Here is a 14,686-nt window from a genome sequence, read left to right on the forward strand (position 1 = left end):
ATATGTTATTTGCAGCACACTCTGCAAAAAACCCCCCCCCCCCCCCCCCTCTCACCCCACAAACAACAAACCCCTTTTTTTTCTCTCCTAAAGGAAAAAATAAAATAATCTTTCAACTGTACATGCCTAGGGAATAAACTGATGAAGAGAAGACAGAATCTGCACAGCGTTTTTGTAATTACAATGCGAAGCTCCTTTCTCTGAAATTAAGTAAGAGCCATTCTCAAAAATGAAAACATGTAGTCTTTCTTTGTGGTATCAATTTGTATCTAACAACAGATTCTCAGAAAACCGTCCTCTGTTCCAACAAGAAACAATCGTGAGAAAGGTAGAATACTAATACTCGATAACACTGATACATTTTTCGTTCCATGATCTGCCATGTAGAGTTTCTGAGGTATGACCCGATAACGCCCATCCTGCCACATGACAATCACAAAGATCCATTAAAAAAATAAAATAAAATAAAATTCATAATAGAGAAATAAATTCATAACTGAGAAACCATACAACCATATTGTTAGAGGGAGAATACTTCACTAGAATTGCTGTGCTGAAAAACAAAGAGGGCGTGTAATTATTGCTGTCTAACTAAAAGACCAAATGGCCAGGTTAGGATCCTTTAAAACCCTAGGCATTTTCAGTTGAACCTTTACAATCTGGTAAATTATGGTTTGCTTGGCCACTTCATATATTTTTTGCAGTGTTTTGTTCACAACTGTAAATATTTTGATTGTATTCCCGTGTACATACATATACATGCAACTTTATTTAAAATTAACTGAATTTTTTACAAAAATAACCTTGCATATTAAAATACTAGCCTAATAGACTACTATGACTTAAAACCTAAAAAGACAATTGACTTGCAAACATAAATAATACTATATTAAAAAAAAGTCTTCTTGTGTCTTCCGCATCAACAATTCTTTTAGTAGATACTTCCACTGAATACTAATTAAATCATTATACTCACGTGTTGAGAGTTAAAAGCTATACCAAATAAAGCTTCGGTATTCTCAATTAAACATGAATAGTGACAAATTGATATTTGATAATATATTTCAACCTAGTGTTCAAACAATAGAGGGCCAACATGCCTACTGCACGTGACATGCAGAAAGCATTAATATAATTGTTATGCTAATTAAATGCACATAGTAAACATTTGAGAACTGAGAAAATACTGCTATAAACGTACTTCATCAGCAGATTTAGATAAAGACGTTAGTCCAATCCTATTTCTGGAAATTGTTATAACATCTTGGCCCCATAAAGAGAAACCAGACACGCCATCAGAATGACCTTTGAAAATAGTGGGCTGCAGTGGCCAATTCCTGTGAGAAAAAATTATAGAGGCAATTAGGAAGGGAAGGGCTTTAGAATACAACATTGATTTTGAAAGGGGTCAATTAAATAACAACAATTATTAAACAGAGAAGTTGTGGAATTACCTTCTCAAGTCCCAGATTCGTAAAGTCCTATCAAGAGAGCTTGAAACAAGCAAATGGTCCTCTGGTGCAGCCAACTGCATGTAATAAGGTTAATGAAACTCCAATTCAAACTAACATGGGTTTTTCTTTTAGCAAATTAAGCACACCTTTGTCACATATCCATCATGAGCTCGCCAAGAGGCAATAACATTTCCACTCCTTGGGTCAAATAACCTACAATGACCTGTACTTAGACCAGCTGCAATCCAAGATGGCGAAGCAGAAGCTCCATCTGCACGCATGGTGTCAGACCCACTGGAGCATATGGCAGAAACAAGAGAAGGAAAACCAGACTCAACATACTCCCCCCTCCACAGGTGCAGCTTTTGACCTTGGGTGATATCAATGAACCTGCATGGTATAAGGAAAGATCAAGTCTGAACTGCATCAGTACATTATCTATGTAAGATTCAAATGCAATCCGACTTTAAATGCATGTATTCACCTGAGAGAACCATTTCCAGTGCCAACTACAAGCATCTCAACAAATTCTAAGTGATGCATACAAGTATACAAGTTCCCATCAAAGGCACTAGTCAATATCCCACTTGTATTGGAATTTAGCAGATTACCCTGGTCAGCATTATTCATTGAAGCAGGAGACAAAGGGTTTGCAAGATGTGTGGAATCCACCAAGGGTTCAGAAAAAACAGTAATAATTTTCCCAGTTCGGCTATTCCAAATGTGTATGGTTCCATCACAAGATGCTATTCTTCCACTGGACGACATGAGACAAATGTCGTTCACAACCTAGAAGTTGCAGACAGTTAGAGACATCTGGTTAAGAAAAAGCATTATGCCAAGAATCATAACAAAGTTTAGGTCTGCCAAATATCATTCAGAACCCGTAAGTTCTGCTGGAAAAGACAACCAACAATGTGATTGCAATGAAATATATAGCATACAAAGTTTCATTAAAAGCGCAAACGCATACAATAAACCAACCTCTTCATGACCATAATAGCCAGATACACAATTGAGTCTCGTGAGTTCCCATTTCTGAACAGTTCCTTTAAATCCAGGGCCAATTCCTGCAGTAAAAACTGTAGACTCATCTCGGCAAACAGCTAAAGATCTTAATGCCCCATGATGCGCACGGACAGAGTGTATTACAGATGCTCTTATCTTCCATGGAAGTTCATCTTTTAGACCCCCTACACGACCAAGAAAATCAGGCCCATCCCAGCTAACAGCTGGACTAGGGAACCAAAACCATGGCTCACGCTTCACAAGATTTGATGTTGATGCATCCATCTCAACTGGACTCTTTTGAACTTCATAAATCCATTTCTGAGGAATCAAGTTTTTGGCACCTCTACCTCCTTGAGATTGTGGAATTGACCATCCAACCCCATTAAGTAACAGCTTAGCAGGATTGTATTCAGACCTTGAGCTGAATAAAGGCCTTTTAGTATTTTCTGAACCACTTCGAGGTGATTCTCCTGTACATTCCCACTGAACCATGACAAGTTCAGAAATTTGAAGTGAAACAGATTGTGTGAGTGCGAGCACATGCGTGACACAAAACTTCATACAAGCAAACTCATACTATAGACAAACTAAAAACCGTGAAGCTATCATACCTTCCAATTATGACACCGTAAAAGATATTGCTCAAGAAGCAACCATGTCGCACAACACTGTCGAAGTTTCTCTATCCCAAGAAGAGATGCAAAAGAAGGGTACAGAATCAACCTGCAAATATGCTAAAAAATTCAATACATCCTAATTGTAGATGATAATTTTCAATTTAACTAAGCTTCTAATCTGGTGATGTGAAATGTGATCAGCACTCACACAAGGTCCATACGGCTTTCAATTTGAACCTCCCCATCAATTTTTGCTTTAGAAACCTTCACGCTTCTGTTAAGAGGAGATCCTCCAATAACTTCCTGTGAGAAAGCAATCTCATCGAATAGCTCTTTAAGTTGTGGCAGAACATGCAATGCTGTCAGATCCGATCCAATCCGCTGACAAACTGCCATGAGAGTAGTAGCAGCAACCTGGCAGAGAAAGGAATATTGCAATATTGGAATTTTAAAACTAATAGCTCATATTTGAGATGTAAAAAAGGGAAAAGGTGGGATTGACAGAATTACAAATGAACTCATTATAAATTCCAGCATAAGCAAGGAAGGTCGCAACAATTGATTGAATTGGATTTTTTTTTTTTTTTTTTAATTTCTCTACTTACAACTCCATTAACACAACACAGATTACGAGGAACTAAAGTGAGCAATATGAGGAGTAGACATTTTGATGGTGTTGATTAGAAATGCCAGGAAATATCAAATTTTTGTTGTATATATGAAATAGCAAAACTAATGGAGGCACAGAACAGGTGAATGCCTGATCTGCTATGCATTTGTGTTTCATATCCAATTGAAAAAGGCAAAAATTTATCAAGAGCCTTGTAGCTCAACTGGCACCTCCTGGTTTTTTCAATGGAAATATCCAGGGTTTAACTCCCCGATCCCCATTGTAACTATCAAAATTATCGAAAAGGCAAGAATCTCACTGGAATCTAGTAAGTATCACATAAGTGACTTAAATAGTTTCTTTTAGCCAATAAGCTTAATCTGAAAGGGCACTCCTCCCCATAAAAAAAAGGCAGAGGGAGAGATCATGGGTTCAAGATCCACTAAGTGTGTGTAACTTACCAATTAAAAAAAATGAATAAATAAATAAAAAAACAGAGAGATAATTTGGCCAAAAATTGATTAATTCTTTCTTTATGATTTCATCCAATTATTACAAGGACAACTCCAGGTTATATCAAGACAAGCAACAAAATAAATCCTATAAATCCACTACAATGAGTGACTGCACCCCATGCAAATTAATAGAGAAATTTGAAGCACCTGAAGCACTGCAAATTCCAAATTCTTATGCATAAGAACCATAACATGAAGGCAACTTTGATCCTGCATAATGAAAAGAGAGGTATATTGTTAACTCTCAAATGCTCCAATAAAACAAAACTGGAACAAAAATGAGAATAAAAATGCCATACATCAACTAGCTCTTTTACGACCACCTCCCTTGGCAAGTACGCAACCAGGCCATCTAAGGTCATTAGACAATCAATAAGTGCTAGAGCACTCCAGCTCTGGACAGGCTCAGGCTTCTTCATAAATGAGACGTCAATGCAGGAACGAACAACGTGTTTTAGCAATGGTAGCAACTGTTTGACAACAAATGTCTCCCCTAAAAGACCACCTGAAAAGTCAACATATTAAAGTGGCTTAGAGGCCGAACATGCCAATTCCAGAAAAGTCATCAGAAGCAAAACCCAATGAACCAAGAATACCAATTCTAACCAGGACATCAATTCCATCAGCACAGAGACCTTTCCCAAAGCAGTGAATTAGAGGCAAGATTGTCTGATTCAACAACTTGAAATTAGAACGCAACAAATGCAATGAAAAATTACTTATGCCACAGTTTGTCTCTGTGGGGGTGTTGTGTGTGTGTGTGTGTGCGTGTGCGCGCACACTTTCAGCGTTGAATCTCTGTATACACATAGATAGATATAGATTGGCATACTCAAATGCCGGTTTCTATTAAGTCACAAAACTGAGAATTTTAGGATAATTTTAACCTGATGAATGGTAACAGGTACACCAAGCTCTTCACTAGACCCGATTAGCAGCACAGAAGCAGCAGCCGCTGAACTCTTATGAGGAGCAACGTACAAGTTTGATATGACCAAAGGATGTATTGCTTCAAGATATGCTTGCTTACCAATCCGATCCCAAATCTCTCGCACAAATGAATCTTGAAGAATAGAAACCTTCAAGTGTGAATAACCTGTAGTCTGAAATTAATATCTCAATGAGTTGGAGATCAAAAAAGAAAGCCCATAAACCAGAAATTTTTTTTAAAATCAAACTTTAAAACTAGCCTGTAAAATCTTCTGGATAGCAGGCAAGATCAGTGCCTTCACTGCTTTTGGAGTCAAGCATTTTATGAATTCTTTTAGTAGTATATAAGCCCATTCAGCTTCAGTATCAGACAGAGGAGTCACTACTAGCGGTAAGCAGTATGGAGCACACATTTCAGCCGCAAATGTTCCCATTTTCTTGAGTGCTCCTTGCTTTGCAAAATTTGCAGCATAACAAAGGCGGGAGCCATCTTTAGCAAGAAGTTGAAGGGGAGAAAGAAACAAGTATGATGATTTAACCGTCGCGGGAAAATAAGGTGAATCTAAAAGACTTTTAGCAGATGGCCTCCTAATGATTAGAAGCAATGAACAGGAAAGAAAATTGAACTTCAGTAATACATAAAAGTGCCCCACAAACATGAAGAAGAAACATATAAGAACACCCCCTTCCCAGAAAAAAAAAAAAGGGGGGGGGGGGGGAAGGGGATAAACCAAAATAAAGAAGGAAGCACTAGAATTTAACATGCGTATTATTACAATCTTCAACAATGCATGGTATCATATTTAAAAATAGAAAAAACAGAATAAATACCTCATCCAGTCCTTCTGAATGCATGCTTCAACAAGTACTTTAGTGTGAGGAGGAAGTTCTTGAATCAATCCAGGTAATATTCCACTCTCCAAGTACATGACCAATGAAGTTGAATCGAAAAGTGGCTTCCTCAAATGAAGTTCTGCTAAAACACAACCTACAGAAAATATGTCCCTTGCAACATGTTTAAAGCAAGTCCTTGAACAAGATGACCCCAGCCTCCAAAGTAGTAACTCTTGATATCCCATGGAACCTTCACCCTCCACCTCAATATGCTCAAGAAGATAACTCAGATCAATATCAAATGGCAACCTGTTGTTGCCGATAATCTCAGAGAGTGTAGATATACTTCTCTTGAAATTTTCACCTGATAGCTCCCCTGTAGGATTGACATCCTTCCCAAAATGTTCAGGATCACAGCCATAAAGAGCAGTCAAATGCCTAGCTTGTTCAGAAAAGGCAGAGGCTTCTTCTAACTCTTGTAAATAAGCAGTATCAAAGAGGAGAGGTTTCTCACTCTCTACTTCATTTGCTCGGCATTGATGCATAGTTGATTTACTGGTGCTATCACATGCTTTCTTGGTAGAACCCCGACGCATGGGGTGTGGTTGAGTGAAGAGCTGGCGGCGTCCCACTGACCTTGGCATTGTGGGCTCTGAAGAAGGCAGCATAACATTTTTGGCAGCAATAGCTGCCTGACCCGAAATTTTGTACCCAAAGGTGATATCAATCCAATGATGGATTTGGCGCGAGACTAGGTCACTTTCCAAAGCATCACGATGTAATTTAATGAACTCCTCAGGACTACCTGCCCATGAAGGTATGGCCAAATCAGTCATCCCAGCATGCAGAGAACTAAAAACTTGGGGATCACAGTAAAACTCTGGAATGCACTCATCAGGGGTCCATTGGTACAGCCTTTGCATGGTAGAGGGATACTCATTGGGTTCATAGACTGAACGAACAGCTGTACGCAGGACACTCAAAGGTAACCTCCTTGCTTTGTAACTGCAGACAGCCAATTCAGAAAGGCATTCATCCGAAACATGGTGGGGGATTTCAGATGTCGAATAGGTGAAGTCCAACTGTTCGTCCCCTTTTGCCAACCGCCATTTGCTCTTGCTTAAATCCCTCCAGCCTTCATCAGAATTCTCATCAGGTTTCATGCTAAAATCTATCACCCAAGGCATTACAGTATGAAATGTGTGGTCACCCCACCGTCTCCCAGCTAATCTATTTAAGATGAGTAGGTACTCAAAATTACTCATCTCTCCCCTCCACCACTTATTAAAATCATAATGCCAGTCTATAGACGTGGAAAGCTTCAAATCAGCATAGAGACCTTGAGAAAGACAATCCTCTATGCAACAACCTATCTTCACAGGGGCAGTATCAGTGCATTCATTATCTCTTGTACTTAAGTCAAATCCTAACAAAGACTTATCACAAATGCTCAGCCAAGACCAGCATGACTCAGTCAACATTATACTGGATGGGCATATATTACCATGGGCAACCCCTAAACCATGTATGTAAGCCAGCGCTGAGAGTACCTGATACATTAAAAACCTTACATGCCACTCCGATTTTAAAGCATTAGGACTATAATGGAGAATGTTTTCCAGGGTGTATGGTGCTTTCGGAAGCACTAAATTAATATGACCAGACGTCTTGAGCATTGCAAGAACAGGAGCTATATTTGGATGCCTCAGGGAACCAGGGAAGTTACTCTCCTCAAATGATGGTACCCCAAGTAAACTAAGAAAATTCATGCTATCTCGCCCTGTAGGTTTCCCGTCTATCAATAGACTAAGTGAGGACAAAACGTGATCTTCCAAAGACCCAGACAAGTAGTTGGCAACAACCTCTTCAAGAATCGATTGGGAACAAATCCCAACACGGGCAATTGGGGCCAACGCAGTAATTGTCCTAAAGCAAGAGAACCTACCGGAATGGTTACATGTAGAACTCTCTAATGAATTCTTATCACCACCACTTGACAAACACTGATTATCAGTCGATAAAGTAGTTTCGTTGCCGCTAATTCCCACTCCAACCTCTCCTTGATCTCGATAAATATCATCAATCCTATGATTACCACTTCCTTCAACATTTTCATCAACATATTCATTACTGCACCCAAAAAAAAAAAAAAAAAAAAATATATATACATATAGTTTTAGTTTTTCCATATCATTCACTTAAATTCCAAGAATAACTAACTATTCTCCTTATTGTTAGAATAAATTATGATATTATATATTAGAATATTCCCATAAACAAGTACTTACCTAATACTACTGTGATTTTATGGTCATATATTAGGTTTATTATAACACACAATTCAATATAGCAAAAATGTAGTCGCTAAGAGCTTTCTTGTATAAAGTAGGCCATCAGGCTGAACCACGTTAATTCTGTTGCTTGATTCGGCTTTTTGTTTCTCTCTACATCATTTTATTTGTTTCTTTCTATTCTAACAATTGAGCAATTATCCCTATGCTAATGACTTTACATAAACAAAGATAGCTGATACAAAAAGAGTTTAAAAAAAAAAAATTGAAATGGAAGAGATGGTATAATTACACATATTTGGTTAAGCAATTGTGATCTTTACTGGGAAGATACGACAATATGAAGTGAGAAGCTGAGGCCTCCCCACTTGGATTACACATCTGCACCAAAACAATGACATCAAAACACAAATCCAAATTGTTATAATAAAAAAAACACACAAAGCATTGAAGAGAGAGAGAGAGAGAGAGAGAGAGAGAGAGAGACCTGAACGACGGCAGTGGAGGCGAGAGGGAGAGCGGAATGGGAGAGGGCATAGGAGAAAACGAGTTGCTGGTCTGAGAAATCCGACTTGATTCGGCGTTGCAGGCACTCCAAGCACATTTCTTCTTCCATTTTTTATTTTATTTTTTTTCACTTTTATTCACAACTCGCAAGGAGCAGAGCCACTACGATCCCTCCATGATTTTTATTTTTTCTTCGCTTTCTTTTTGATTTATGAGTGAACTGGGTGAGAATGTTTGAGAATTAGAAATCTGGAAGAACTAGCAGTCCAACGCTTTGATCGACAGGTGGAAGAGAAGAAGCGGAATTATTTTCATTTTCATTTTCATGCTTTCATCATCGAAACGCACAGTTTAGAGAAATGTTCTTGCCTGGTAGTTGGTACTGGTACCTAGCCAAGCTCAAGTTTTTTTTTTTTGATGAAAACAATATATTCACGGTAACTCAATAGTTTTTTTTTTTTTTTTTGAGAAGACGGTAACTCAGTAGTTAATCACAAAACAAAGTACTATTATTAACTTCTTCAGTACAAGTTAGAAAACTTGTAACTCAATAGTTTTTCTCAACATAAAAAAAAAATATATATATATATATATAACAGTAGTGTAATCCAGTATTTTTAACAAGATATTCGCGGTTTGAATTTTTACTCCCCACTTAAAAAAAATTGTGTATGCAAACATCACAACTAAAATTTTTTCACCTTTTCATAGATTTATGCCAATAATTAGAGACTAAACTATAGCTTTGAGTTGATTAAATAAAATCATTTCTGTTTATAAACCTATAATAGTAATAATAATAATTGATGGGGGTATTTTCGAAAATTACAAGTTAACTTAGAAGCAGAAGGCAAGAAGATTATAACAAGATATTTTTAACAAAATATTCGCATTTGAATTTTCCCTCCCCACTTAAAAAAAATGTGTATGCAAACATCACAACTAAAATTTTTTCACCTTTTCATATATTTATGCTAATAATTAGTGACTAAACTATAGCTTTAAGTTGATTAAATAAGATCCTCAAAAAAAAAGTTGATTATATATAATCATTTCTACTTATAATAATAATAAGAATAAAAATAATAAAAATAATAATTATTATTATTGTTATTATTATTATTATTATTATTATTATTATTATTATTATTATTATTGATGGGGGTATTTTTGGAAATGATAAGTTAACTTAGAAGCAAAAGGCAAGGAGAGCCAACGACCTCTGTAAGGTCGTCGGCTTCACGAGAAGATGACAGAAGATCTAGGGTGACTATAATAAGAGGTGACGTACATTTGGCAAATTGATGACATGTTCCAGAGAGGACGGACACATCATGCCCGCATGCCAATGGATAAATCGCGCTTGCCTACCGACGGGAGGAATTGGAGCGACTGTAGGCCATAAGACCGACGGGATGGAGAAGCCGACGGGTCCTACATGGCCATGCGTGGTCCCCACACATGCTCATATATGGAAATGTCTTGCACATCACGTACCAAGACCCTATCACGTTCATATGTCTTTCTTATATGAAAAGACACCCTAAAATCATGAAAACTCTAATACCAGATACCTTCCAAAAGGAAAGATCCCTACTTTTAAGGGGTCTCAATTCACGAATTTTTTTTTTTCAATTAGCCTTAAATATCAAACATTTTCGTTAGTTGTAACATTTCAAAACAATATGGGAAACTAGCATCTCGAGTTTTTAAAACTCGAGATCAATCTACAACTCGAGCTTTTAGAACTTGAGCTCTAGTGTTTGTCATACCCTTATGTGGACAAATTTTCCACATGGACCAAATTTAGCCACGTAGAAATTGAGTTTATAAGAGTTGAAATATGCACACTTTAAACCAAAAATGCAGCCACTTTCAAACGCCTCACTCAAACACTCTCACTCAAACACCTAAATCACTCATCCTCAACCCCTCGGCGTGCAACAAAACTCACCTTTACCCTCAAACGCTCTCCTCAAATGCATGTGAATAAGTGTTAAGGGCATACTCCAAACTATAATATGGGTGAATATATGTGGTCGAATCAATGTTTAGGACATCACATACTCTAATTTCATGTGAACACGGAATCTTAATGTTTTGCCATTTCCCACAACTACATGTTCTTTCCAGTAACCGAATTTCATAACTGTGGTTTTCCCTTCCAATGCTATACATGTGTGAAGTAACTACTTGATATATTGTACATTCATTGCTAAATGCCCTGACATAGTGTTTCTCATATTTACGTCTATTTTCCAAATACGTGGACATAGCATATGAACTCCATCTCTTACCCTCTAACAAATCATGAGTAATTTCTCTGTGCCGATCGTGGAAATATGCAACAAGTTTGGACCAAGTGAACTCAACTATTGTGGCAATAGGAAGGCCCTGTGCACTTTTCAGTACACTATTGTAGTACTCTGATATATTGGTTATCATTGCCCTAAAACGTCTCCCACCATCATGTGACTAGGTTCACATATCTACAGACTCGCTCATTAGGTATGTGTATGGAAGATAATCTTTTTCACTGCCGTTCTTCCCTGTCACCTTCTTGTTCTTCCTAATGGCCTCAATTTCCATCTGCTTAATGGACTCCATTATGTTATCAAATTTAACTGCCTGAGTAGCATATCCTGCTTTCAACGCCATTGACTTTAGAGTCGAGTTCTGAAAATGTGTGTTGAAATTGCTAGCAACATGTCAAAGGCAATATCTATGAAATACATGTGTTCTTCCATCTCTATCTGATTTGTAGGCCAGGCTACAATGGCGTTTTCTATACCAAGATGTCAGTCAGAAATTATGCAAATGTCTTCGTCAAGTATCACATTGCCAATAGTATCTCTGAGGCATTGTAAAAACCACCTCCAACTGGACCTTGACTCATAATCCACAACAGCAAAGGTGAGAGGGAATACCTTGTTGTTAGCATCGGTTGCAATTGCGACCAACAACTTTCCTTGATATTTACCATACAGATGGGTCCCATCAATACTGATAACTAGCTTGCAATATTTGACTCCATCAATGCAAGGACCGAAAGACCAAAACACATGATTCAAAAATACGGTGTCATCTACACTAGTGGGTGTGGTACGATAGGACACCTAGGTATTCGGATCCTGATCAATATAGGTCATTAAGAACTTTTGCAACATTTGGTAAGACTCTTCCCAATTCCGAAAATATCTTCCCAATCGTCTTTTGTTTCGCATCCATACCTTATAGTAAGAAGGCTTATGGCCATCATATTTCAACTCTATCATAGATCTGAAATGCTTAATTAGGGTAGTGTGATCCTCACATAACTTCTTAAGGATATCTGATGCAATAAAATTACAATTCATCATTCTACCATCTTTTCGCAACCCAATCGATATACACATGTGAGGATCCATATACACGGTGATCAATAGTCCGTGGAGATTGGGCTTCATGACTGCTGTGACATACCACTTCCATGACTCATCCAGCATTTCGCACAAAATTTGACCTTCGTCGATATACTGATCATAAAATGTTTGTTTTCCTTGAGGGCATAAAATTTTAATACGCACTTCACCTCCACTTTATTAACAAAAGTCAACCATTTGCACAAATTCATCCCCTCTCTCCAAGTAGACACAAATGGTATCTCAATATTTGAAGGATCAACCATATTTGCCCAAGTATTTGCAGAAAATGACAAGGTAGGAGGTGCGTAGGTAAGGATTGTGTCCGTAATGTTTTGAACACTAATAACATTGTCTACATCAGGTTCACTATGGTCAAATATCTCATCGTCATCAATGTCTCTCTTCATACTCATCTCTATCGACAAAATCTTCGCCACTAGCATCCGGAACTATAATCTGTAAACTTGTGATTGTTTGTTGGATTTCCTCGATACCAACTTCTGCAGACAGCTCCAACTATATGTACAACTCAATACCACTTGCTTCAGGTATTCTCTCTAACTTGTCAGACATAATCTTTACATGTTTGTCTGCTTCTATCGCCATATACTTGTGATTGATTTAGTGCTTCAGGACTCATATGGAGAATGATAAGTAATTTATATGTTGTGCACAACAGGATTCACATACAATTCTTCCATAATTATCATCTTCAATTCATCAAGGATCTTCAACCTACAATCAATTTGGATATGAGAGCACTTTATACCCGATCCTTCAAATGACAATCCTTTGTTCGCATTGACATTCTTGACCAACGTGGTGTAGGATTATATCAATTACAGTCATTGTGAACATGTTAGAGTCAAGTTGTGGTTGTTTGTTGGATTTCCTTGATACCAACTTCTACACACAGCTCCAACTGTATGTACAACTCAATACCACTTACTTTGGGTATTCTCTCTAACTTGTCAGACTTACATGTTTGTTTGCTTCTATCGCCATATACTTGTGATTAATTCGGTGCTTCAAGACTCATGTGGAGAATGATAAGTAAGTTGTATGTTGTGCACAACAGGATTCACACACAATTTTTTCATAACTATCATCTTCAATTCATCAAGGGTCTTCAGCTTACAATCAATTTGGGTATAATAGCACTTTATACCCGACCCTTCAAATGGTAATCCCTTGTTCGCATTGACATTCTTCAGCGGACTAACGTTGTATAGGATAATATCAATTACAGTCATTATGAACCTGTTAGAGTTAAGTTACTATGTTAGTTAGAAAACATTTTATCTAGTCAAACTACACAAAGTACAAATTCAAATTCATTCAAAGGACATGGATTTCATTACACATTTCATATCCAAATCCTTTTTCAGTCATGTTAAGACTACCTATTTCATACCCAATTCAAAAACAAAAAAAACAAAAAAAAAAAGCCAAAATCCTTGTAAAAGTATACAACATTTTATCTAATTACGTACCCATTTCATACCCAATACAAAAAAGCCATTTCATTACACATTTAAAGGGCATGAATTACATACTCATTTCATTACAATTCATTCGAAGGGCATGAACTTCACTACCCATTTCACACTCAATACAAAAAAATAAAAAAGTCAAAATCCTTGTAAGATCATGATAAAGATAAAAGCTTAGAAATGATGAAAAATTTTTGATAACAAAAACCATGCAAATAAATACTCAAAAAATTTACACTAACAAAACAAAGTTCTATAATTCACAATATTGGTATCTTAACTAAGAGTCTGTTTAGATACCACTTATTGCTAAAAACTGAAAACACTATAGCAAAATAATTTTTAAATGTGTGAATAGTGCCGTAGGATCCAGTTTTAAAGTTGATTTTGCTGAAATCTATACTTGCGGGTTCTGTGAACAATGCATGGGACCCACATAAAAAAACGCAGACGTACGGTCTGCCGCTCTCCAAACCCAGCCTAAGTTATGTTAACTATCTACCAAATAAATAGTCAAACTCTTTAACTCACACCCAACGACAAATAATACCCAACTGCAATGACAATCAAATCCAAACCCTTCTAAGATATAAATTTGTTGAGAGGAAGGAGCAATGACAAAGAGAGGCAATGTGGTGTGAGAAGTGTGAGTGTTATGGGTGAGTGAGGCAGCGAGTTACTGAGGAGTGTGAGGAGTGTTAGAGGTTGAGTGTTATGGGTGAGAGAGTGTTCAGTGACTTACTAATGCGAATCTGTTTTTTATAAAATTTTGCCCAGCAAAAATTGAGTGTATAAGACTCGAGATCCAAGTATATTTTAATTAAATTTCGAGTCTTATAAACTCGAGATCTATGTGGCATAATTGTATTTCCTAAAGAAATTCGAGTCTTAAAGACTCGGTTTTGTTTTTTAGAACTCGAGTCTTTAAGACTTAAGATTTATGTGGCATAATAGTGTCCAACTTAACAAGTAGGAAGCGAATATTTAAGCCTCGAGTTTTATATGAAACTCGAATTTCCA

At 37.2% G+C, this 14,686-nt stretch overlaps 1 protein-coding gene across 2 annotated transcripts; it reads right to left on the bottom strand.

The window, feature by feature from the left end:
• Positions 1–53: 53 nt before the first annotated feature.
• Positions 54–9,158, bottom strand: LOC142625768 (protein GFS12). 2 transcript variants are annotated; one of them, XM_075799480.1, is made up of 16 exons: positions 8,750–9,158; positions 8,555–8,643; positions 5,969–8,101; positions 5,398–5,725; positions 5,095–5,310; positions 4,804–4,876; positions 4,507–4,712; positions 4,355–4,417; positions 3,291–3,496; positions 3,077–3,188; positions 2,439–2,948; positions 1,939–2,243; positions 1,601–1,844; positions 1,455–1,528; positions 1,202–1,337; positions 54–419 (listed from the first exon to the last, which is right to left on the bottom strand). In XM_075799480.1, the coding sequence occupies exons 1-16, from the start codon at positions 8,876–8,878 to the stop codon at positions 270–272; spliced, it is 4,974 nt and encodes a 1,657-aa protein (XP_075655595.1). In that variant the 5' UTR covers positions 8,879–9,158; the 3' UTR covers positions 54–269. The 2 variants fall into 2 exon arrangements, with proteins under 2 accessions (XP_075655595.1, XP_075655596.1); XM_075799481.1 differs by lacking the exons at positions 54–419; positions 1,202–1,337; positions 1,455–1,528; positions 1,601–1,844 and having other exon boundaries at positions 2,153–2,270.
• Positions 9,159–14,686: the final 5,528 nt, after the last annotated feature.

Source organism: Castanea sativa, chromosome 2 (assembly GCF_040712315.1).
Source record: "Castanea sativa cultivar Marrone di Chiusa Pesio chromosome 2, ASM4071231v1".
Classification (NCBI taxonomy): domain Eukaryota; kingdom Viridiplantae; phylum Streptophyta; class Magnoliopsida; order Fagales; family Fagaceae; genus Castanea; species Castanea sativa.